The sequence below is a fragment of the Microcaecilia unicolor genome, chromosome 2, assembly GCF_901765095.1.
Source record: "Microcaecilia unicolor chromosome 2, aMicUni1.1, whole genome shotgun sequence".
Lineage (NCBI taxonomy): Eukaryota > Metazoa > Chordata > Amphibia > Gymnophiona > Siphonopidae > Microcaecilia > Microcaecilia unicolor.
The window spans coordinates 610,369,432-610,394,924 of NC_044032.1; the positions used below are offsets into that span (position 1 = coordinate 610,369,432).

The following is a 25,493-nucleotide window of genomic DNA, read 5'->3' on the forward strand; positions in this document are numbered from 1 at the left end:
GAGGTGGCGGTAAGGGCTCCCATGCAAACCCAGTGGTAATGGGGCACTGAGCCACTGCCCGATTACGACCCGATAAGCACTGGCGCTGCAAAAATAGAAAATATTTTTGTTCCGCTGGAAATGGCGTGCACTGGGGGTGGGAACTACTGATGGGCTCCTGCAGTAGCCCGGCAGTACTTCCGAATTGGCCAACCCTTTAGTAAAAGGGCCCCTAAATAATGCTTCTTGATCAAGTAACCATCATGAAACACTGGAACAATTTAGACTTCAAAATTCCTGTTCATCAGTGCAAAATCTCTCAAGCCTATTTTATATGGCGAACAAATCATCACTTCTCAACATAGATCCAGTCACACTTTGGGGCCCTTTTACTAAACTGTGTAAAGCATTTACTCCTGGATTCTATATAAGGTGTCGAGATTTTGGCGTTGAAATTTGCACTTGGAGCAAAGATCCACAAGCAAATTAATTAGCTTATGAGCCCAATTAATTGCAATTAATTGGTGTTAATCAATTATTGCAGTTAATTGACAATAATTGGAAATATGTACGTTCATCTCCCTGTACCCTATTCTATAACCCTGTATACCTAAATCCCCTAGGGCGCAACTTAAAAGGGGGAAATTCCCAGAGATAGGAGCTGGAATTTACACTAGGTTTCATCTACTACTACTACTACTTAACATTTCTATAGCGCTGCTAGGGTTACGCAGCGCTGTACAATTTAACACAAAAGGACAGGCCCTGCTCAAAGAGCTTACAATCTAAAGGACAAGTGAGTAGACGATACGATGGGGGCAGTCAATTTGGGGCAGTCCAGATATCCTGAAGGTAAGAGTTAGGTGCCGAAGGCCAAAGTTTTAGAGCAGAAATGGGCTCTAAGCGCTACTCTTTAAACGGTGCTCAGCCTGGATTGCCATTTATAGAATTACTCTCCATGCCAAATTTTTTCAGCACTGAAATCTTGGTGCCATTTATAGAATACCCTCCTTAATGCACAGTTTACCATATGGTAACTGCTAGCGCAGAGCTGCGTTAAGGAGCTTTGCAGAAATTTAGCAGTTACTGAACGGCAAACTGTGAGTTCACCCCCTAATCCTACTTGAGCACACAATTGTGAAACGCGTTGCCGCGCAAGTTAAAAACGATCTATGAACTAACTAGCTTCCGCAAGTTACTGAAGACCCATCTCTTTAACAAGGCATACCACAAAGAGCAACAAATATGAACTCCTCCACGTAAATCCAGAACTGTCTTACAATATCTGCTTGTTATACTACTATCATGCTTTATCATTATCATGCTACCCAAGATCCTTCTGTAATACTAAATGTCTATTTTCTTATATATTTCCACCATTCATAATGTATTGTAAGCCACATTGAGCCTGCAAAGAGGTGGGAAAATGTGGAATACAAATGCAATAAATAAATAAATAAATAAAAGCTCTGGAACTCGTTGCTGGAGGATGTGGTAACAGTGGTTAGTATATCTGGGTTTAAAAAAGTTTGGGACAAGTTCCTGGAGGAAAAGTCTATAGGCTGCTATTGAGACAGACATGTGGAAACCACTGCTTGCCCTGGGATTGGTAGCATGGAATGCTGCTACTATTTGGGTTTCTGCCAGGTACTTGTTGGGCAGACTGGATGGACTGTACAGGTCTTTATCTGTCATCAGTTACTATGTAACTATGATTGGTCACTGTTGGAAATAGGATATTGGGCTAGATGGACCATTGGTCTGACCTACTATGGGTATTCTTATGTTCTGTGGATTAGGAAATGGTTACCGGACAGAAAACAGAGGGTAAGGTTAAATGGCCATTTTTCTCAATAGAGGAGGGAGAATAGTGGAGTGCCACTGGGATCTGTACTGGGACTGGTGCTTTTTAACATATTTATAAATGATCTGGAAAATGGAACGATGAGTGAGGTGGTTACATTTACAGATGACACAAACTATTCAAAGTTGTCAAAACACATGTGGATTGTGAAAAATTGTAGAAAGACCTTAGGAAACTGGAAAACTGGGCATCCAAATGGCAAATGAAATTTAATGTGAACAAATGCAAAGTGATGCACATTGTGAAGTATCATCCGAATTATAGTTACCTGATGCTAGGGTCCACATTAGGAGGCAGCACTCAAGAAAAAGATCTAGGGGTCATTGTAGACAATAAGCAGAAATCTTCTGCCCAGTGTCCAGCGGCAGCAAAAAAGCAAACAGGATGTTAGGAATTATTAGGAAAAGGATGCAAAATAAGACCAAGATTATTATGCCTCTATATTGCTCCATGGTGCGACCTCACCTTGAGTATAGCGTTCAATAATGGTCGCCGTATCTCAAAAAAGATGTAGTGGAATTAGAAAAGGTTCAAAGAAGAGCAACCAAAATGATAAAGGGGATGAAACTCCTCCCATATGAGGAAAGGCTAAAGAGGTTAGGGCTCTTCAACTTGGAAAAGAGATGGCTGAGGGGGGATATGATTGAGGTCTATAAAATCCTGAGTGGTGTAGAACGGGTAGAAGTGAATTGATTTTTCACTCTTTCCAAAAGTACAAAGATCAGGAGACATTCAATGAAATTACATGGAAATACTTTTAAAACAAATAGGAGGAAATATTTTTTCACATATTCTGTTAGTTAAGCTCTGGAAATCGCTGCCGGAGGATGTGGTAACAGTGGTTATTGTATCTGGGTTTTAAAAAGGTTTGGGCAACTTCCTGGAGGAAAACTCCAAGAGAAGACAGACATGGGGAAGCCACTGCTTGACCTAGGATTGGTAGCATAGAATGTTGTTACTAATTGGGTTTCTGCCAGGTACTTGTGACCTGGATTGGCCACTGTTGGAAGCAGGATACTGGGCTAGATGGACCAATGGTCTAACCCAGTATGACTATTCTTATGTTCTTAACTAGCAAGCTAATTAGCACTAATAATTGCCTTTTTAACAAGCAATTATTGGCACTAATTAGATTTAATTGGAATATACATGTAACCCTCCAACTTTTATCTTCTGTTGAACTGAAGAATTGGTTCACAGCCCTGTAAGTAGAAGAACTGAAAACATGTCAGGTACAGGAGGAAACAACGATCAAAAATCCAAGGATGCTGGATTGGTGGCCAATAAGAAGCGAAAGGTAGTGGTAGTCAGTGATTCTCTGAGGCACCCATCTGCTGACCAGACATGATGTCCAGGGATCTGTGCTGTCAGCCTGGTGAATGAATTCGAGATGTAGCAAAACGATTGCCTAGATTCATCAAGCCTACTGACCACTATCCTATACTGCTGATCCATGCGGGCACAAATGGTACTGCTAGGTATCCTACTGAACATATCAAATGTGACTTCATGGCTCTGGGTCAGAAGGTAAAGCACCTAGGTGCACAGGCGGTGTTCTCATGAATTCTTCCTGTTGAAGGTAAAGGCCAAATGAAGGAAGCTAAGTGTGTGGATGCATGGACGGTGCCAACATGAGTGCTTTGGTTTCCTAGACCATGGGATGATTTTCCAAGAGCTATTGAGCGGTGATAGTGTCCATCTTTCAAGAAAGGGACAAAGTGTCTTCAGTAACAGACTGGCTAACCTACTAAAGAGAGCTTTAAACTAAATTGGCTGGGGATGGGCGAGAAAAGCCCCAAATCATTAACAATTCTCAGGAAGGTAAGACATCAAATACCCCTATAAAAAGGGGAAAAAAGGGTAACATCTGGATAGCCTTACATACCAATGCCCGTAGTATGTTAAACAAATTCCTAGATCTAGAGGCTGCAATTATAGAAGCCGACTTGGATATAGTGGTGGTCATGGAGAACAATGACTGAGATATAGTTATACCTGGCTATAATCTATTCAGGAAGGCCAGAGTAGGAAAAAAGGGTTAAGAAGTGGCATTCTATGTTAAGAATAATATGAAAGTGACAGAACTGCAGGATGTATGGGGTAAGGAAGAAGCGCTGGTCAGAGGGAAAAGAAAATGTATTTACATTGGTGTAATAAACAGGTCACCCTCACAGTCAGAAGAAATGGACAGACTTAATTGAAGATATCCACAAGATAGCTAAGAAGGGGGAAGTACTACTGATAGGTGATTTTAATATTCTGGACATCGATTGGGGCGTTCCTGCTGCAGGGTCCACTAGAAGCAAAGGGATCTTGGATTCTCTATGGGAAGAATTGTTTCAGCAGTGGGTGACTGAACCGACGCAGGATGGAGCTATTCTAGACCTCATGCTTATAAACATGGGCATTATTTTTGATGTTATGTTGGGAGATCATTTGGCATCTAGTGATCAACGAATGCTATGGTTCAATATCAAGACAAAGGGGGAGAGGGCTTATTCGAGATTAAAAGTCCTAGATTTCAAAAGAACTAACTTTGCCGAGATGAGGGAATTTCTCAAGGAAGAGTTGGTGGGATGAGAACAGCTGCAGGAAGTAGAACAGCAGTGGGCGAAACTGAAAGGAGCTATTTTAAAGGCGACTAACCTTTATGTTAGAAAATTACATAAGAGTAAGAGGAAAAGGTCGCTCTGGTTCTCGAACGCAGTAGCTGAAAAGGTAAAGGAAAGAAGATTAGCCTTCACAAGTTAGACGAGGACTCAGAAAGAGGAAGACAGGCAAAAATACCTGAAAAAGCTAAGAGAAGCTGGAAAAGTTGTCAGGAAAAGAAGAGGCAAATGGAAGAAAATATAGCCCATACAGTAAAATTGAGGGACACAATGAGAGGCATAATCGAACGGAAACGCTTATCTCCATGGGTGTTTATCTCCGTGTACGGGTCCGTGAAGGGGCGGGACGAACCGAATTTTCGAAAAAATGGACGTTTTTGAGCTGGGCGTTTGTTTTGTTTAGCGATAATGGAAACTAAAAACACCCAGCTCAAAAACGTCCTAATCCGAGCCATTTGGTCGTGGGAGGGGCCAGAATTGGTAGTACACTGGCCCCCCTGATATGCCAGGACACCAACTGGGCACCCTAGGACAGTGCGGTGGACTTCAGAAAAAGCTCCCACATGCATAGCTCCCTTACCACGGGTGCTGAGCTCCCAACACCCCTCCCCCAAAACCCACTACCCACAAATGTACAACACTACCATAGCTCTTAGGGGTGAAGGGGGCACCTACATGTGGGTACAGTGGGTTTTGGAGGCCTCCCATTTTTCAGCACAAGTGTTACAGGTGGGGGGGATGGGCCTGGGGCCACCTGGCTGAAGTGCACTGCGGTACCCACTAAAAGTGCTCCAGGGACCTGCATACACGCAGGCCTCTAGGACTGGTTGCTGCTATATAACATTGGCACACCAGTTGACACCTGAAGACTAATCTATCCGAAAATGTCCTTTATTGGAATAACCGCCTTTACTCACAGTTAACTGCAGATCAGAGGTTGTGCCCCACTGGCAACGAGTCTCCCTGGTACTGAGATTAGCAGTAGGTCAGAGCTGGCAGAATGCTGTACAATGCCCTCTTTCAGCCACATTCAAGGGAAGAACTAAGTTGTCTAACGTGGCTAACACAGGAAAGGGAACTAAAACTGGCTTACAAAAATGGCCACTACCGCATGGACTACAACAGGAAACACAACAGGGCACACTCTGACCCAGTAGGCAGGGGGAAAAGCACCATGGGAGAAGAGCCTACCAACTATCAACATCGTGAGACTGTAACACAAGCTAATGAAATCACGGAGCCCAATACTCTACACCCACCACAATGCAGTGCTGATGTGACCCTGTACTGCACCTGAGAGCCACATCTGACCCAGGGAAAGGCTGTGACAGGATCGAATACATTCTGTTGTCATGGAGGTGGGTACGGCATTTGAGGCTGGCATAGAGGTTGGAAAAAAAGTTTTTAAAGTGGGGTTTTTTTTGGTGGGAGGGGGTTAGTGACCACTGGGGGAGTCCGGGGAGGTCATCCCCGATTCCCTCCAGTGGTCATCTGGGCAGTTGGAGCACTTTTTTGGGAGTTGTTCGTGAAAAAAAAGGGTCCACAAAAAGTGACCCAAAATCGCAGTAAAAATGCCTTTTTTTTTCGATTATCAGCTAAAGACGCCCATCTCGCCTCGGCTGACAACCACGCCCCAGTTCCGCCTCCACCACGCCTCCAACATTCCCCCGTCAACTTTATTCGTTTCCGCGATGGAGTGCAGTTGGAAACGCCCAAAATTGGCTTTCGATTATACCGATTTGGGTGCCTTTGTGAGACAAACATCTATCTCCCGATTTAAGTCGCACTATAGGCGTTTTTCTCTTTCGAAAATAAGCAGGAATGTTTTTCAGATATATAAGTGACGGGAGGAAGTGCCAAAATAGCTTTGTGAGGCTTAAAGTTGAGGGGAAGAAATATGTAGAAGCCGATAAGGATTAAGCGAACTGCTTAACAATTATTTCTCTTCTGTGTTCACGGATGAAAGGCCGGGGGTAGGACCGCAGAAAACAAATGCTAAAGCAGATGGATGTGTGGTAGACCAGGACCAATTCACAGATGGCTGTGTTCATGAGGAGCTAGCTAAACTAAAAGTAGACAAAGTGATGGGGCCTGATGGAATACATCCAAGGGTACTCAAGGAACTTGGAGATGTTCTGGAGGCTCCACTGTCTGACTTCTTCAATGCCTCCTTAGAGTCTGGAGTGGTCCCAGAGGACTTGAGAAGGGCGGATGTGGTCTCTCTGCACAAGAGCGGAAGTAAGAAGGCGGTTGGGAATTACAGACCTGTCAGTCTGATCTCTGTGGTGCGTAAACTAATGGAAATGCTTCTAAAGCAGAGAGTCATGAGCTTTCTCGAATCAAATGGACTGCAGGAGCCAAGGCAGCATGGCTTCACTAGAGGCACGTCATGTCAGACGAATCTGATTGGTTTCTTTGACTGGGTGACCAAACAGTTGGACGTGGGAGGTACACTAGATGTGGTGAACTTGGATTTTAGTAAAGCCTTTGACACGGTTCTGCAAAGATGACTGATAAACTGAATGCCCTTAATATGAGACCTAAAGTGACTAACTGGGTTAAAAACTGATTAAATGAGAGGAGACAGTGAAGGTAGTGGTAAATGGAGCTTGCTCTGAGGAAAGGGATATTATCAGTGGTGTACTGCAGATATCAGTCCTCGGGCCAGCCCTTTTAAAAATCTTTGTGAGTGATATAGCGGAAGGGCTATCTGGTAAGGTTTGTCTCTTTGCGGATGATACCAAACTCTGTAATAGGGTGGACACCCTGGAGGGTGTGGCTAGCATGAGGAAGGATCTAACAAAGCTTGAAGAGTGGTCTGAAAATTGGCAACTAAGAGTTAATGCTAAGAAATACAGGGTCATGCACTTAGGTTACAGTAATCCAAGGGAATGGTACAGTATGGGGGGGTGAAGTGCTTCTGTGTATGAAAGAAGAGCGGGATTTGGGGGTGATTGTGTCTGAAGACCTTAAGGTGGCCAAACAGGTAGAAAAGGTGATGGTCAAAGCCAGAAAGATGCTTGGCTTTGACCAGCCAGAAGGAGAGGGATGACCAGCAGGAAAAAAAAGAGGTGATAGTGCCCTTGTATAAGTCTCCAGTGAGGCCCCATTTGGAGTACTTCATGCAATTCTGGAGACTGCACCTATGAAAAGATATAAACAGGATGGAGTTGGTCCAGAGGGCGGCTACCAAATTGGTAAATGGCCTCTGCCATAAAACATATAGGGACAGGCTTATGGACCTCAACATGTTTATGCTAGAAGAGAGGCGGGAGAGAGGGTATTTGATAGAGACATTTAAATACCTCAGTGGCGTAAATTAACAGGAGATGAGCCTTTTCAAAATGAAGAGAAACTCTGGAATGAGAAGGCATAGGAAGAAGTTAAGAGGAAATAGGCTTAGGAGGAATCTAAGAAAATACTAATTAATGGAAAGGGTGGTGGGTATGTGGAATGGCCTTCCAGTAGAGGTCACGGAGACAAGAACTGTGTCAGAATTTAAGAAAGCATTGGACTGGCACGTGGGATTCCTTAGGAAAAGGAGGAGTTAATGGTTACTGAGGAAGGGCAGACTGGATGACGCATTTGGCCCTTATCTGCCATCATGATTCTATGTTTCTATTTAGGCATGGGATCCACACCTATGTTTTACGTACGAATAACAAAAGGGGGCAAGGAAATTGGAGGGTCATGGTCAGAACAGGGGTGTTCCTACCATTTACATATATTTTTATAGAATAAAGGGGGGAAACAAGCCTAATTTAGGCTTGTATATACACACCACATTTAAGTTGGTGCAAATGGCCTTGCTTCAAGTTAGGTGTGATTCCTGGGTGTAAGCCCTAGTCTATAAACCGTGCCTAACTTTAAGCACAGCTTATAGAATAGTGCTTTTTCAGTGCCAGCGTTTTCAGTGGCATATATAGAATTCACCTCAAGTGCTTTTGTTGTTGAGGCATGGCATGGGTGGGGAGTGTGCATGGAAGGCATTTGACAATTAAGGCACTGTATTTATTAACATGGAGCCACTTATCGCCTTCTACATAGGAGGTTCTAAGTGCTTCTGTGCTAACTTAGAGCAGCCACTGTGCACTAATATGATTGTTAACATACAACCTGCAAAGGAATTTAGAGGGAATGCCCCCATTAGGTGCCACGTTAGTTTTGCACTTGCTGTGCATTAAGGGGGTAGCATTTGTATATATCTCCAACCTGTCTGACCTCCTTTAGGTAAAATAAACACAGGTCTGTTTAAATGTTAACAGTGTCCACCACTGTAGCAAATAAACTGCTTTATAAATTACTAAAAGAAGGAAAGTCAGAGTCAGAAGGCTGTTATTAATATGAGAAGAAGCATTTTATTAAAACTTACCAATTAGGGTTACACTGGCATATGATTATTTCAGATTAGGCAGTTCATCAAATCAGAATTAATCAATCAAGACAGTCCACAAGCTTTTTCTCATATGAGAGAGGTAAACTGGACGCAAAATGCTAATCCACAGTATTACTTCTCTAACTTCTAATGATTACAGCTGTCAGTTATACACCCTTTTAATCACATGTCTTTGCGTCATACATATTTCTGTTCTCATTCTTCTTGTGTAATTATAATTACTAATTTGCTCAGTATTAAATTTACTTTGTATCAGCATTAGTGATTTCCCATAGAATCAGCAATTAGTTACCGAAACTTGCTTAATCTTATATTTACAGTAATTTCACCTATCATCTGGGTCATCAGGGTCATTCTCATTTGCAACATAAATGTTTCTGTAACCACAGGTTCTGTTTATTCCTTACCACCTATTGTACTACCTCAAAATTCCCCTAAATCATCAGAGTCTATAAACTATTTTCTAATGAAATCATATTTCGGTTCCTTAGCAAACTGTTAGCAATACCACATTCACTTCCTTGTTAGCCCATGTTGCAAGGGCCTAGAGACCATCTGTCACATAAGCATTTTAGTGAATGTACAAATGCAAGCAATTTACTGTTTGCACTTTTAGCCTTTTGAGGCCTAGCTTAACACACAATCATGCAGGCTATTATTCAGCCTGTGCTATGGTCCTATGGTCATGTCCAGCATGTCCCATATGTTCCATATTAACACATTTTTAGCTCACAGTAGAAATCAGCTGGCGGTAAATGCCGAGACGCCCAGGGTGTCTCGACGTTTACCGCCGGCTGATTTCTACCACAAGCTAAAAACGCTACTGCGGCTTAGTAAAAGACCCCCTAAGTGCAAAATGTAACACACTTTACTAAAAGGACTCCTTTGTGAAGCCTTCCTGGGTGTACACTCCCAAATTCTCTGACTTTAACTACACAGATGATCTGATATTTTAATTTGATATCAGCAATAGAAATGAGATTGCCGAGTAATCTCGTCCTGCTCAAAAGAAATATAATTAAAAAAATAAAACAGTGGTCTGGCTTTGAAGCTGCTCAAACACTGCTCTATCTACAGCAAATTATCTCAGATTTATTTGTAACATATCCTTGTTCTACCCCTAGTATATATTCAGCCTCATTTTAGATAAGAAATGGAAAGGGGACATGAGACATCCAGGTTGGGACATGCTGTTCCACCTGTGTTTTACAAAGGCTCTGCCAAACTTAGAACCTCTTCTAAAATATGTGTAAAGGCTTGCAAGACTGCACATCCATGTCTTTCCACATCCCATAAGAGCAGAGATTTAAAAAAAGCTGCATATAGGGAAAAAACTGCAGCTCCATCCCAAATGTGTAATAATGGCAGCATTTTAAAATCACTACTCTTATCTCCATGCATACCCTGATCCAGTATCACAAGTTCTCTTCCTCACACCCCCCCCCCCCCGATTACTCCCCAAAATCCAATAGCTCCCTGACACCCTCCAAGGCATTTAAATCTGCCCCCTCACCTGACTCCCCCCCCAAGATCGATCTATCTATCTATCTATCTATCTATCTATCTATCTATCTATCTATCTATCTATCTATCTATCTATCTATCTATCTATCTATATCCCTCTACCCAATGCCCCCTAAGATATAAACAAACCTCCTTCTAACCCCTCCCTGCATGAAGAAACTTCCTCTCTAATGGCCCCTCCTCGATGCTTACCAATCCTCTCCCTGGCTCTTACCAGAGTCCCTAATGTCTAATTGACAGCAGGAGAAATGCCTATTTGCTCCTGCTCCTGTTGACTTGGATTCCAAAATGGCACAGGTGACCCCTAATGATAATATTGCAGTGCTACCACAGAGGGTCAAGCAGGGGAGGGATGTTGGGGGGGGGGGGTGTATGTGTTGTTTTGGTGTTATGAGGGTGGGGGTTCTTCATGCCTTGAGGGATTTGTTGGGGAGAAACTAGATGCCTCGGAGGGCTGTTGGGGGGCTGTCTATACCTGCCCATAGGCATTTATTTTTGCCTGGGAGCAGATGTACATGCTTGATATTTTAGTCTCCCTTCCCCTAAACTGCTTCCTCTCCATTTCCTAACCACACTTCCTTGCAATCTAGATGTGGTTAAGCATCTCCATGTATAAACTACAGCTTTCTAAACATGCGCTTGAATGTGTACTCCGATCTACATGTGTAAATGCCCCAATTACATGTGGTGATGCTTTAACATGAGGCCTATAAAGTGAGAGCTATGAATTCGTGAATAATCCAGATATCTAACCATATGATGATAAATACAGATATTTCCTGCATTCATTATCAATTCTTTTTTGTTCTGTAAGGGAATATAATGCATGCATTTTCAGCTTTTAAAGGAAACAGTGACTTATATATTTATATTATATATTTTGCTCACACCTTTTCAGTAGTAGCTCAATAAGAGTTACATGTAGGTACACTGGGTATTTTATTATTAAAGGGGTTTCTCCCATTCTGTTCCCATGGAAGCCCTTTTGAGTGGAGGAGTAGCCTAGTGGTTAGTGCAGTGGACTTTGATCCTGGGGAACTGAGTTCAATTCCCACTGCAGCTCCTTGTGACTCTGGGCAAGTCACTTAACCCTCCATTGCCCCGGTACAAAATAAGTACCTGAATATATGTAAACCACTTTGAATGTAGTTGCCAGGGCCGCCGAGAGGGGGGGGGGGGGCAAGGGGGACAAAATTCCCCGGGCCCGGGCCTCCAAGGGGAACCCAGCACCGCAGTCCCCTCCACCCGTCCCCCTCCTTCCACCACCGGGCCGGGCCCCCCTGAATTCATATCATAGCGCCTCACCTCGACCTTGCTCCATGTGAAAGAAGCGCAGCAGCAGCAGTTGGCAGATCGCCTCCCTTAGGGCCTTCCCTCCCTGTGTCCCGCCCTTGTGCAAGTTACGTCAGACGAGGGTGGGACACAGGGAGGGAAGGCCCGAAGGGAGGCGATCTGCAGACTGCCGTGCTTCTTTCACACGGAGTGAGGTCGAGTTGAGGCGCTATGATTTGAATTCAGAGGGGCCCGGCCCGGTGGTGGACGGAGGGGGGCGGTGACGATGACGACCTCAGGGGGGGCCCCGGGGGTGGCCTTGCCCCGGGCCCGGCCCAGTCTCTCGGCGGCCCTGGTAGTTGCAAAAACCTCAGAAAGGCAGTATATCAAGTCCCATTTCCCTTTCCCTTTTGTAAATCAAGCTCAATCACCGGAACTGATAATGTAACATACATCTGAAATCATAAGTGTAAATAAACATTCAGCATCTATCCAGTGCAATCTGTATCAAATGAAAAAGAGGAGAAAATACTGGTGACATGATCATCCCAACCTTAATTATGTGAGGGAACTGAAAGCAGCCCTCCCTTGCCCCAAGACATTCTCCTGATGGGTTGCATCATTGCTTTGAAATGATGCTGTAGCAGGTATCATTATTGGGAAAGAGATGTGCTACCAGTTTAGAAGATGTAAAGATACTCTTTCATTAGTCCAGTTCCTTAGAGAGGCGATTAATTTAGCCTGACGTTTCCTTCTCAGAGACAGCCACATTTCTACTAACTAATCACCTTTTACCTTTCCTCTGGATTCACCTTGATAGAACATCAGGATCCGGAAGCAGCTGGAATCATTAGAGTGGCAACAGCAACAAACTTTAGCATTAAGGGGAGAAGGATGAAAAACCCTATTGGAAAAGTGGTAACTTTTTTTCTGAAAAAGATATTCCTCATGGCAAACTTTAAACTCTTCAGTGTGCATGCAGAGAGGGACAAACATGCACACTTTTATGATGTGTCTTACCTTAAAAAAGGAGACCTGTTGGAGGTCCCTCGCACCCTCTTTGTTCATTTTGGCATCTATTTAGGGGAAGACAGGGTCGCGCATATGATGCCAGACATCCTTCCTGTCCTATCTGATGACACATCACTGATTCAGAAAGTCGTGACCAACAAAAGACTGATCCTTGGGGTCCTGACCAAAGCGGCCAGTGTCAGGGTTGATACGGTGGAGGACTTTGCCTATGGAGGAAGCATTCTAACAAACCACATGGACCAGAGTTTTAAAAACCAGCCGCTTCCTAACGAAGAAGTGGCCCAGAGGGCTGAGAAGCTGGTGGGAGCCACCCCCTACAGCCTCCTGTGGAACAACTGTGAACATTTTGTGACTTACTGCAGATATGGAACTCCTGTGAGCTTTCAGACTGAGAAGGTAAACCCCCCCCCCCAAAAAAAAAAAAAAAACAATCTCTCTCTCTCTCTCTCTCTCTCTCTATATATATATATATATATATATTTGCTGCAATGTCCACTTTAAGTTTTACCAAATAATCATTTTCGGGTCTGGTAAATTTGCAGGACATTATTTGTAGATCTAGAATTACATTTTTGTAAAAATTTTAGAACACAGCCAAGAGTATTTATATTTCTGGATTGGCTGTTAATAGCTATTTTAAAGTAAAATTACTCCTGGAGAACAGGTTGAATAATGACATTTCTCAGATCCTTTTATCTGGAGATGATAGCATCGATTACAAATAGGTGCAGCTCTGAAGGATTCTTAAGTTTATTGAGATTTGATAGAAACCACCGTAGTTGCACAGCAAATCAGGGTGATAAACAATATAAAATGGCAGTAAAGTAATACAGAAAAGAACTCCATTAAAATATAGGACAGAGGTTAATATTCATTCAAACAGAACCATTCAAAAAGTCAGGGACACCAAAATTTCCTAGACCCAGCCTCCAAGCTTCTTCCTGTCTGCCTGCTTCCGGGTCTGTCTCTCTCCTGTTCCTGTGTGCCAGGACTCGGATGATTGTATTAATACGATAACCCATCACAGTCAGACTGAGAAAGGAGCAGTCAGACACAGGAAGTTAAGGGGCAGCAGCCCAAATGTGGGGGGCAGCAGTAGCAAGTGACTGAATGTGGGGGTTGGCCCGAGTGGGGGGGGGGGGGGGGGGGAGCGGCTGGCAGTCCTGCCCCAGGCCTGGCTGTGTCTCTTGGCAGCCCTGCAAAAGTTAAGAAGGGACCTGTTTGCCAACTGTGTTGCCCGATTAACAACATAAACAGTCAAAAGCTACAGAAAAAAGGTACGTCTTTAGTGCTTTCTTAAAGTTAGTAAGGGATGGCTCTGATCTTAGTACTAGTGGAAGATTGTTCCACAAAAAAAGAGCCATAAAGTAAAAAGCACCCTTTTGCGTAGATGCCCAATGCGCTTTAAGTGGGTTAGGGAGATTCAATCTATGATCATTCAGTGAGCATAATAGGCAAGCAGGGGAATAGGGAATAGTTAATCTGGCTAAATATTCTGCTAGAACCAAAATACAAGCATAGTAACTGGGGAGGTACAAATAGTACAAGAAGTGATAAAAACCCAGCCAGAAGATACTGAACTGATCAAAATAAAGTATCAATATCAAAGAAAAGTTTTTGTGGAATGGTGGAAATTCATCAGTAAGGACTCACCCAAGCTCAAGAGCTTAACATGAAATTACCAAAGTCCAAGAGTTTAACATGAAATTGCCAAAGTCATAGGTGGTCCATGTGGTCTCCTTACATGACAGAAATTTCCACATATTTTCTGTGATGTAAGGAGAGCACATTGAACCACCTATGACTTTGTCAATTCCGTGTTAAGCTCTCAGGCTCAGCCGAGTCCTTACTGATGAATTTCCACCATTCCAAAAAACATTTTTCTTGTATATTGTTATTGCTATTCTGATCAGTTGATTATCTTCTGGATGGTTTTTTACTACTTCTTTTAAATATTCTGGTAGGCCAGTATGAAGTAAACAAATAGAGGACCGAAAGGAATCCCACATAGAGCGTAAACCACAAACGACAGTGGAAAGTTGGAGAAGGCTTTGGAAAAACCAGGGACACAGGATGATCATCAAGTGCTGAATATCAGGCAGCAGGTGTTCAGTTTTTTGAGCCAGGCAAAGACCTTGAAACTAAAGCCATAATAGCAAAATTTAACTCGTGTGTTGAAACAGGCACCTGTGATGGAACAAGGGACTACATGGCGGTAAAATAAAATACCAAAATGTATGGGTGTTTAGTGAAACACAAGCGGGTTATGAAAGTGTCGTAGCCTAGTTTAAGATGCGAGCAAGAGATGCTGCTTTCCCACTATTCCTGGGCTTCATCAGGAGGTTTCTCAGTAGACTGGAACTGAACCCTGAATTGTCTACAGTCTCTTGTTCAGTGAACAAAGGTAACCCAGCAAGAGGCTGGGACAGTGCAATCAGGGCATCAACTGGAAGAAAAGCTGTCATCATACAACTAGATAAAGAGAAATTGTTCCTCCCCATCCGTGGTTCTGTCATTTTTCAGAGAAGATGGATGTGCTCACATCTATCATCACCCACAGTCTCTGGGAACGGAAAGCCTTGTGGGTTAACAGAGCATTTAATTGACTACTGAAAGTTATTAAACACAAACTGAGAGTCTTTGTTGACCAGTAGAGCTTCGCTTTTGTGAGCTTTGTTTTACATTTACATAATGAATTAGCATTACAAAAATTCCCTCCGGTGGATCCATCCATTTCCTCGACTTTTCTTCTAAAGGCCCTTCTGAATAAATTTCTTTGTATATAAAATAGATACAATTTAACTATTACCTGTTCTATTAGATAAAGATAAAGTTATTGATAAGTTTAAATGCAAATGTTTAATGTGTGTGGTTTCACCTGCGTCTTGACACTCTTTGATGTGTTATAATTGGAATCATATCTTATGATTAACATTTTGAATCCATCATGTCATGTAGTATAAAGAGGCAGAGACAGATGAACAGAAATAAAGTGAGAAAGACACAAATAGGTAGCTTTTGCAAAGAGTTAAAGAAGCCCAGGACATATGTATGTGGACATCTGTGATCTGTGCATATGCATGGATCTGGGAAATTAAAGCTTTCTCAGAGGTCTCATGTTGCCCTGACATGTCTTGAAAATGTTTGTTCAGTGATATATTTCAAATATTTAAGGTCTGCATCATATGATATCTCCTCCCCTCTAGGGTATACATATTCAGGACCTCCAGTTTCTTGTCATATGTCTTCTGATGAAGATCTTTACCATTTTGGTTCACTTTCATTAACTCCAGCCTCTTTAAAAAAAAAATCTTTCTTCAGTTTCATATAACAAAATAACAGGTCCCCCAGTCCCCCACCAGTTTACCTTGAAATAGTCAAAACTCAATAGTTTCGAAAGAAGCAAAGGTTCAGATATATTTACAGTCATGGGTAACTGACCCTACCAGTCCAAGAGTCATTATATAAGGTTGCTAATCCTAGCTCTTCCCATTCGCCAATCAGAGCCAGAGCCATCATGTAGATTCTTGATTGTACCAGTCCAAAAATGGTTTCCATACTTTTTCCATAGTGTCTTGACACCCAAGTCTGAGATAAGTTAGTTTGCTTATATAATAAGCCTGCCAAAGCTTTGGTTTAATTCTCAACAACTGTGGTACCTTTTTAGTATTCCACCACCTGGCTATCTTCCTTCGGAGAACAGCCAAACATGGCAACAAAATTTGAGCCTTGTCTCTGGTAATTCCATCATGAAGGTATTTCAGTAAGAAAAACTTTGGATCTAATGGTATCTGTTGACAAAATATAGTGCCATTCCTCCCAAACGGGTTGTATAACTAGGCAAGTCCACCAGGTGTGCATAAATGTACCCAGTTCCCCACATGCTGTCTGACATATTTTGATGAAAAGTGGTTAAGTCTCATTGGGCATCTATACCAGCAATATAACAGTTTAAGTCCATTTTCTACAGGGTTGGCAGAGATATATATCTTAAAACTGTTTTGATATATATTCTGCCAATCTTTAACTGTAAGATCTCCAACATCTTTTCCCCATGAGTTAATAAAGTTCAGTTTAGAATTTCCATCACATAGCAACAAATCGTATAACTTTGTAATAATTTTTTGTTGATATGCCCACTGTTCCAAAATCTCTTCAAAAGTAGAAGGTTTATCATTTAGTCATCCCCCTATGGGTTGAGACTGGAATAGGTGATGAATTTGAAGGCACACATAAAACTCTGAACCTGTGAATTTATATAGATCTCTTAACTGCTGAAAAGAATTCAACACACCGCCTGTAAACAATTGGCTTACTCTCACTATACATTTCCTCCAATTCTCGAAAAGCTTATGATCCCACTGTGAGGCAAAGAATTGTAAGGATAGAATAGGGGCGGTTATAGAGAGAAACTTGGATTCCACTAGACAAATGTTCATTCTCCACCATACCTGTATCATAACATTCAAGAAAAGAAAAATACTACCCTCCCGAAGAGGTACAGTAGAGGATTTCTGCAATAGATTAGACCAATGAAAGATTGCAGTGTACTGCATTCAATTCTAGCCCATGCTTTTGGAATAGGTTCATACCAATCAAGGATCACCTTTAATTGTGCCATCCTATAGTATTTCAGAAGCATAGGGACTCACAGACCTCCTTGAAGTCGTCTATTATAAACAGCATCTCTAGATGCTATAACCTGTTCCTCTGATCCTATTCCCACCCATCTACTTAACACTATCTCTCCTACTATCATCCCTTTTATCTATCATATCCTTAATCTTTTACTTTCCACTGTGACTGTTCCTGATGCCTTCAAACATGCCGTAGTCACACCACTCTTTAAAAAACCTTCGTTGGACCCCACCTGTCCTTCCAACTATCACCCCATCTTCCTCCTCCCTTTCCTATCCAAGATACTTGAACGTGCTGTTCACCACCGTTGCCTTGACTTTCTTCCATCTCAAGCTACTCTTGATCCACTTCAATCTGGCTTTCGCCCCCTTCATTCAACTGAAACAGTGCTTGCTAAAGTCTCCAATGACCTGTTCCTGGCCAGATCCAAAGGTCTCTATTCTATCCTCATCCTTCTTGATCTATCTGCTGCTTTTGACACTGTTGATCACAGCCTACTCCTTGATACGCTGTCCTCACTTGGATTTCAGGGCTCTGTTCTTTCCTGGTTTTCTTATCTCTTCCATTGTACTTTTAGTGTATACTCGAGTGGATCCTCCTCCACTTCTATCCCAATGTCAGCTGGTGTACCTCAGGGATCTGTCCTGGGACCTCTTCTTTTCTCCATCTATACTTCTTCCCTTGGTACTCTGATCTCATCCCATGGTTTCCAATATCACCTTTACTCTGATGACTCCCAGATCTACCTCTCTACACCAGAAATCTCAGCAGGAATCCAGCCTGCCTGTCTGACATTGCTGTCTGGATGTCTCACCGCCATCTGAAACTAAACATGACCAAGACTGAGCTTCTTATCTTTCCCCCTAAACCAACCTCTCCTCTTCCCCTATTCTCTATTTCTGTGGCTAACACTCTCATCCTCCCTGTCTCATCAGCTCGTAACCTTGGGGTCATCTTCGACTCCTCTCTCTCCTTCTCTGCATATATTCAGCAGACTGCTAAAACCTGCCATTTCTTTCTCTATAATATCACCAAAATTCACCCTTTCCTTTCTGAGCACACTACCAGAACCCTTATCCACACTCTTATCACCTCTCGCTCAGACTATTGCAACTTGCTTCTCACAGGTTTCCCACTTAGCCATCTTGCTCCTCTTCAATCTGTTCAAAATTCTACTGCACGACTTATATTCTGCCAGTGTCACTATGCTCATATTAGCTCTCTCCTCAAGTCACTTCACTGGCTCCATATTCGTTTCTGCATACAGTTCAAACTCCTCTTATTGACTTATAGTGCATTCACTCTGCAGCTCCTCAGTACCTCTCCACTCTCATCTCTCCCTACACTCCTCCCCGGGAACTCCATTCACTGGGTAAATCTCTCTTATCTGCACCCTTCTCCTCCACAGCTAACTCCAGACTCCGTTTCTTTTATCTTGCTGCATCATATGCCTGGAATAGACTTCCTGAACCATTATGTCAAGCTCCATCTCTGGCCGTCATCAAATCTAGGCTAAAAGCCCACCTTTTTGATGCTGCTTTTTACTCCTAACCCTTATTCACTTGTTCAGTACCCTTATTTTATCATCCTCACCTTAGTAATTCCCTTATCTCTTATTTGTCCTGTTTGTCTGACCTAATTAGATTGTAAACTCTGTCGAGCAGGGACTGTCTCTTCATGTTCAAGTGTACAGCGCTGCATATGTCTAGTAGCGCTATAGAAATGATAAGTAGTAGTAGTAGATGCCCTTGGAAGGCGATTCTTTCTACATGAGAATATTCTCTTTTGCACATAATTCAGTTGCTGAATGGGAACAGCTATCGGCAGCATTTGAAACAAATAAAGACGTTTGGGAGTACCATCATTTTACATATGGCTATCCTTCCCAACCATGTATGGTTAAGCCTTTGCCATCCATCTAAGGGAGGTAATACCTTTAGGATCAGTTTTCCAAAGTTCAATGTATATAGGGGCCTATAAATTGGATGAAATCTTTACCCCTTAATACTGGATACATTCTTTTGCCCATACAAAAGACAATTGAGCCTGAAGCTGTGAGACTTGCTCAGATCTCAAATTTATTTTAAGTACCTCTGACTTTGTAGCGTTCATACAACACATAAACTAATCATATGGATCATAAAATAAGACTAATAGATATGAACATGTATGTAATAAAACCACAATATGCTAAAAGTGTTACATCAAGCTGAAGGAAGTCTGACAAAATTTAAAGCCTGTTTAAAGGCTTACTTTTTCCACATGGTGTTTGAAGGCTAAATTCCAGATTGATTTAAGCTTCCTTCCTGAGGTCTATATGGTTTTTTTCTATTGAATTTATATGTTAAGTATAGGTAATGCCCCGCCATGAAGAAGCCACCAGAGGGAGCTCTCACTGTGAAAGGCCGGTGTAATGATATAAAAAAGGGGCCACTAGAGGGAGCTCCAACAAAAGCCAGGAAGTTATAGGCTGGGGAGGCCCCATAGATGAGGGAAGGGAAGAAGATGGTTCCCCTTTAAGAAGGAAAGTTCTGGACCCTTCTAGAAGCAGGAGGAGGGGCCCGGAAGGGGTGAGGTAGGCTATTAGCTGTCCCATAAAAGGGACCTGGGAGGAAGAATGCAGAAGGGAAGGGGATCCTGGAGAAAAACAAAGAATGGACTCCTGGAGATAACCTGAGAGGCTGGTTGATACGGGCTGCGAACCTTGGGGCACAGACCCCAAAGAAGAAGCTGTACAGGTAACCAAAGTGAAGGATCTCCATCAGAGGCCTGAGGGAATGCTTGAGGCAAGATGCCATATCCAAGTGAAGGAAAAGCAATGCCAACACGCTGCAGACTGGCTATAGCCAAGACTACAGAGAACCAAGGCATCAGCTGTCTGAGAAGGCGATCGAAATCCCGATAGAGTCCCCAGAGAGATTAGGGAGATTGGGCCATTGGCTATAAGGGGCTCATCACAATGTGTGGTTTAAGATTTGTCTATCTTTCTTATCTTATTCTGTAGTTCTTTTTTGTTTTTTCCTTTTCTTACTGATTTCAATTGTACACCACTGAGATCTTATTGGCTAAGCAGTATATCAAATTTTTCTCAAACTAAACTAAATCATTTACCTTGGGAGTCAGCAATCTGTGGTATAATAGTCTTGCAGATTGCTGACTACTATAATAAATGAATAATGCTGCTCAAAGCCATGGCCTGATGCTCTTTGACTGAGCCTAAAGGGGCTGGTGTCGTTAACCCGCCCCCTCCCCCCGATCAAATTCTTCCAGATCAAGCTCCCCCCTGCTGATCGCATCCTCCCAAAGGGGTCCGCAACCATCTTAGTGGTGGGCCTATGAGCATCGTGCCAGTGGTCCAGTGGTCTTCAGGTAGAAGCCCTCCCCACTTGCTCTTGCCCTATGAGCACCATCTCCAAAATGGCTCCCCTAGTAGTAGCCTCAAGCTACTATCACTAGGAGTTATGCTTTCGTCATTTTATTCTGATAACTTGACTTGTGGTGTGCAACCAGTACATATCGCAAGTCGCGTTCTGGTTTATTTACATAGCAATGCGCTGCTTTACATGCATTTGCATCTGATTATTACCCGTAGTGACCTAAATATCACCGCGGTAGGGCAAGATGAGCTGCATTAGAGCCCTTTAAGTCATGTTAAGGGGCAAATAATGTGACTTAAGGCCCTAGCATACCTTAATAACTCCCCCCCCCCCAAACCTTTTCTGAATATTGACCCATAAGCTTTTAGCCTGCAACTGAAAACCTCTGAAGAGCTCATAATAATTCAGAAAATGTCTGAGGCCTCTAAATAAAGAAAAGAATGTCTCAGAGTTTGAGTTTCCAAAATGATGGAACAATTTGACAGATTACATTAAAGCCTTCAGGCAAACAAGTGGTTATATCTTAATAGTCCTAAAATAAGTTTAACGTGTAACCTGTTTACAAGCTTTATGCCTAGTTATATGCTTTAGGATAATTACCATCTCGTGTCCTTAACATACCTTTCAACTCCCTCTCACTATGTGGTTGACACTCTCATAGAAAAACAGTTGCTGTCCACAGCACATTAATTAACTCTGCTGACATCCCCGGCATTGCCTGCCTCAAATATCTTATCAGAATTTCTCCATTATAACTCTAGGAAGCTATAAAAGCCTCACTCATTGATGGATTCACAGATAGCCAGGCATGCCTGATGTTGTAAATTACCATTGTGGTATCAGGTAGAGGATTCTATGTTGACTTATCTGCACAAACATATTTAGATAAATCAATATAAAATCCTCTGATACCACAGTAGTAATTTTAAAACAGCATGTCAGGCTATGGTTCTCATTTTCAAACACTTTGACTTACAAAGTTCCATAGGTTACTGTGGATCTTTGTAAGTCTAAGTGCTTTGAAAATATGTCTCTATATATCCTAGTGTTAAAGGAGTAGGTATCCAAAAATTCTTATGCTAAAACAAAATACTATGGGGCCCTTTTAGAAAGGTGCATAGGGGCCTATATGTGTCCAGCGTGCGCCAAATCGCCATTACTGCCTGGCTACCATGTGCCCCTGGTGGTAATTGAATTTCGCATGTGCCTACTGCCCGGGTAGCGCGTGAGACCTTACCCGCTAATCAGTGGGTCTCAGGCCAAAAATGGACGCGCTAGTTTTTATTTTGCCGCACGTCCATTTTCAGTCCCCTTTAAAAAAAGGGCTTTTTTCCAGGACGTGGCAAAAGCTGGCCCGGCGTGAGCACAGAAGAGGTGCTTGCACTGCCGTGAGTCACTTTTTCCCGCAGCTTAGTAAAAGGGCCCCTATATTTTTATATCAGGGCTGTTTTACTAAGCTGCAGTAAGCGCTAATGCGTGCTTCCCGCAGGTTAAAAATCAGTACCACGAGGCACGCTCAGGGATTCCGCAGTAGTTTTGGAATCTGCGCACGCTTCCCACGAGCTAAAAAATTATTTTTATTTTTTAGTACCGAGGTCGTGTTTGGGGGCGGAGAATAGGCATACCCAGCACTGATTGGTTAGCGTAGCTACATCACTGTGCGCTAACCAGTTAGCGCATGGTTAACGCGAGAGCCCTTACCGCCTAGAAATTAAGTGTCAGTAAGGGCTCACACTAATGGGAAAATTAGTGCATGGCCATTAATAGACAATAGAAAATGGGGTCATTTTATGGCCATGCTAAAAGGGGCATCAACGCACAGGAAAAACCCGCACTGGTGATAGCGCTGGCCATTTTTAGTGCAGCATAGTAAAAGGGACCCTTTAGTACATAAGTATTGCCATACTGGGACAGACCGAAGGTCCATCAAGCCTAGCATCCTGTTTCTAACAGTGGCCAATCTAGGTCACAAGTACCTGGCAAGAGCCCCAAAAAAGTACAATACATTTTATGCTGCTTATCCTAGAAATAAGCAGTGGATTTTCCCCAAGTCCTTTTTAATAACGGTCTATGGACTTTTCCTTTAGAAAGCCATCCAAACCTTTTTTTAAACCCTGCTAACTGTTTTTACTACATTTTTAACTACTTTTACTACATTGAAATTTACAATTTTAACCAACCAACAAGCATTCACGTGTACAGAAAAATTCCCCCCACAACACCCCCCCCCCCCCCCCCCCCCCCCCCCCCCCAGGGAATGTATTTGTAAAGTAAATATTTCTCTGTAGGTCTTTATTTTTTAATTGATCTTAAATGAATGCTTCATTAATCTCACACGCATTGATTCCCCACTGTCTGAAATAGGCCCTAACAATTCAATCTTTTTTTTTTTGCTTGTTTGTTTCTGCAGTTTTGTGAGACTGTGAAGATGGTGATTCGGGACCAGAGGAGTATACTTGTCTCAGTGCTGCTAGGACTGGCATCTATTTTCTGTTTGGGTTTAAGACCTGCAACCACTCTTCCAAGTATCCTCATTTCATTCTCTCTGTGGATGATCAGTTAACTACAGACTTCAAAAAGCCACATTGTCTGTGCACAGTGTTTACAAGAATTGAGTGAAGAAAATGGTACTTCAGGTTAGTGTTACCCAGACCACAGTGTGGAATGAGTTGCATACCAAGTAAACCCTTTTTCAAATGTCCTCACATTTGCTGGGAGAATGCATTGGGCCACACCAGCGAGAAACTCCACTCCCAATGGTATCCTTAAGGGGGCAGCACTGGGATTTCCCCCTCCTCATCACCACAGCACCAGAGCCAAGACAGCCACAGGAAAGTAAGAGGAAGTCCACAAGATGTGTCCAGCTGGGACAGAAGTCTGAATGCTTGCAGCAGTCAGAAGGAAGGAAGGAAGTTCCCTCTTCTCCCCCCCTGCCCAGTTACCAGGATAAGAATGAGCTCCTTCCCCTCCCCACCCCCCTCACCACAAGAATCCTGGTCCAGAGGAGGGGTGCCATCGAAGGACCTCATGCTGAAGAGATAAAATGTTCATAGAAGCTGGACTGAAGGGAGGTACGGAGCCTCTCACCCTCCCTCCTAAGAAGACAGAAGAAAACAGGCTGAAAAAAAAAACAGAGGAAAGCAGAGAGAATGAAGCAGAGTAGAAGTCCAGCACTGAGCCGAGGAGAAGCAAAGCAGAACAAATTTTGCAGAATAATTTTGCAGATAGGCAATGTCATGGGACCAGAGGACCTTGTGGCCTGTACCATGGGATCCCCACACTTGGAGACCACCAGAATCAAGTGAAATCCTAGTAGAGGACAGACTGTGCCATGAACCTGGTGGTGAGACTATTACACTCACACACATATACACATACACTGGATATTTTTCTATAATTTCTCAGACTATAGGGTTATTTGGTAGAAGAAAGAAAAATCCCTACAAATTGATGGAAACATAGAAGGGGATCTTTTGGGCTTTTCAAAACCAGAGGTTGTTATGTTTGATAGTATTCACCAAGGTTACACAGAGAAAGTTATTTACTAGTTAGTTTTGGAAGGGAGACCTATCCTTGGTAGAGTCAAGTGCTGTATATACTGTAGTAGATGAATTTTGTGATATTGTCAAGACTTAATATGATTTCTTGGAATTGGTTGTATTTTGCTAACACTCACTTGTGCTCCCGTCCCTACAACCTGTTTACCTGTTTCTCCCCCTTTTGCCCTACTTTCTCTTCCTGAGTTACAATAAAATTTGTAAGTTCAATTAAGCCTGCTTGCTTATCTTTCTTTTTTTTCTGGGAAATTCTGTTTTGTAACTAACCTTTTCCTTTCAGCACCAGCCTCTCGCCATTACCTCTGGGGAAACCCCACTTGATTGTTAAATAGTGACATCACAGAGGTGCAGTATCTTTGCTTGCCTCACCCTGAAGGAGAAACCACCAGTCACCTTGAGAAGACTGATGACAGCCTGGACTGCCTGCCCCTCTCTGCTTGGCGTCAGAGCCATACTGTGATCAAGCAACCAGGTAAACAATAAAAACAGGGATGAAAAAGATTTTTAATCTTTGGAAAAGTGCATAGCTTTCTTTGAATGCTTTTGGATCATTTGGCAAAGTCATTTGTGCCCTACAGACTTGCATGTCGTGTTAAAATTCAACAGTTTTCCATTTTAAACCTCCTGCTGTGTGCCCTATTAGACTAGGACCTACTGTCAAAGACTGGGACAGCGAAACCTCGCTTGTTAAGATCTCCCCACCAGTAGAACTCCTAATTGCGGCCAATTCTTAAACTCAGGTAGACCTTAAATCTCAGATAAACTAATAATAATAATCATAAGAAAACTTCATTTCTAACTTGCTATATCTGAACCATTCTAAGCAGGGAACAACATACATGCTAAGTAAAATATAACAATACAAATCCAACAACATAAAATATGATGCCTGTGTCTCCCCCATCAAGTATAAGTGTGTGAGGGCAGCCCCTTTTGGTGCCTCAAGTTCCACCATGCCCTTAATCTCTACAATTTTCACCAATGCCATTAAACATGTTAGCATACAGCTGAGGAAAAGACGCCACCTTCCTAACCCTGCACTAACTGACGAATGGTTGGTAGACCATTGCCAGATATGCCAGCCCCTGCGGTACTGAGGCATCCTGCAAACCAGCCCCTTACTGCTAGGTTGGACCAGTATGCGCCGCTGGGTTGGGTCAGTATGCATAGCTGGCATGCAATGACACATAGGTATGGCATCTTTGGAGTCATGAATATAGTTGGGACACCTAACCTACAGTATAT

The 25,493-nt window shown here is 42.7% G+C and overlaps 1 protein-coding gene across 1 annotated transcript; it reads left to right on the forward strand.

The window, feature by feature from the left end:
• The first annotated feature begins 12,368 nt into the window (after positions 1-12,368).
• Positions 12,369-24,448, forward strand: LOC115462686 (lecithin retinol acyltransferase-like). The gene is made up of 2 exons (XM_030192689.1): positions 12,369-13,072; positions 23,102-24,448. The coding sequence occupies exons 1-2, from the start codon at positions 12,539-12,541 to the stop codon at positions 23,252-23,254; spliced, it is 687 nt and encodes a 228-aa protein (XP_030048549.1). The 5' UTR covers positions 12,369-12,538; the 3' UTR covers positions 23,255-24,448.
• Positions 24,449-25,493: the final 1,045 nt, after the last annotated feature.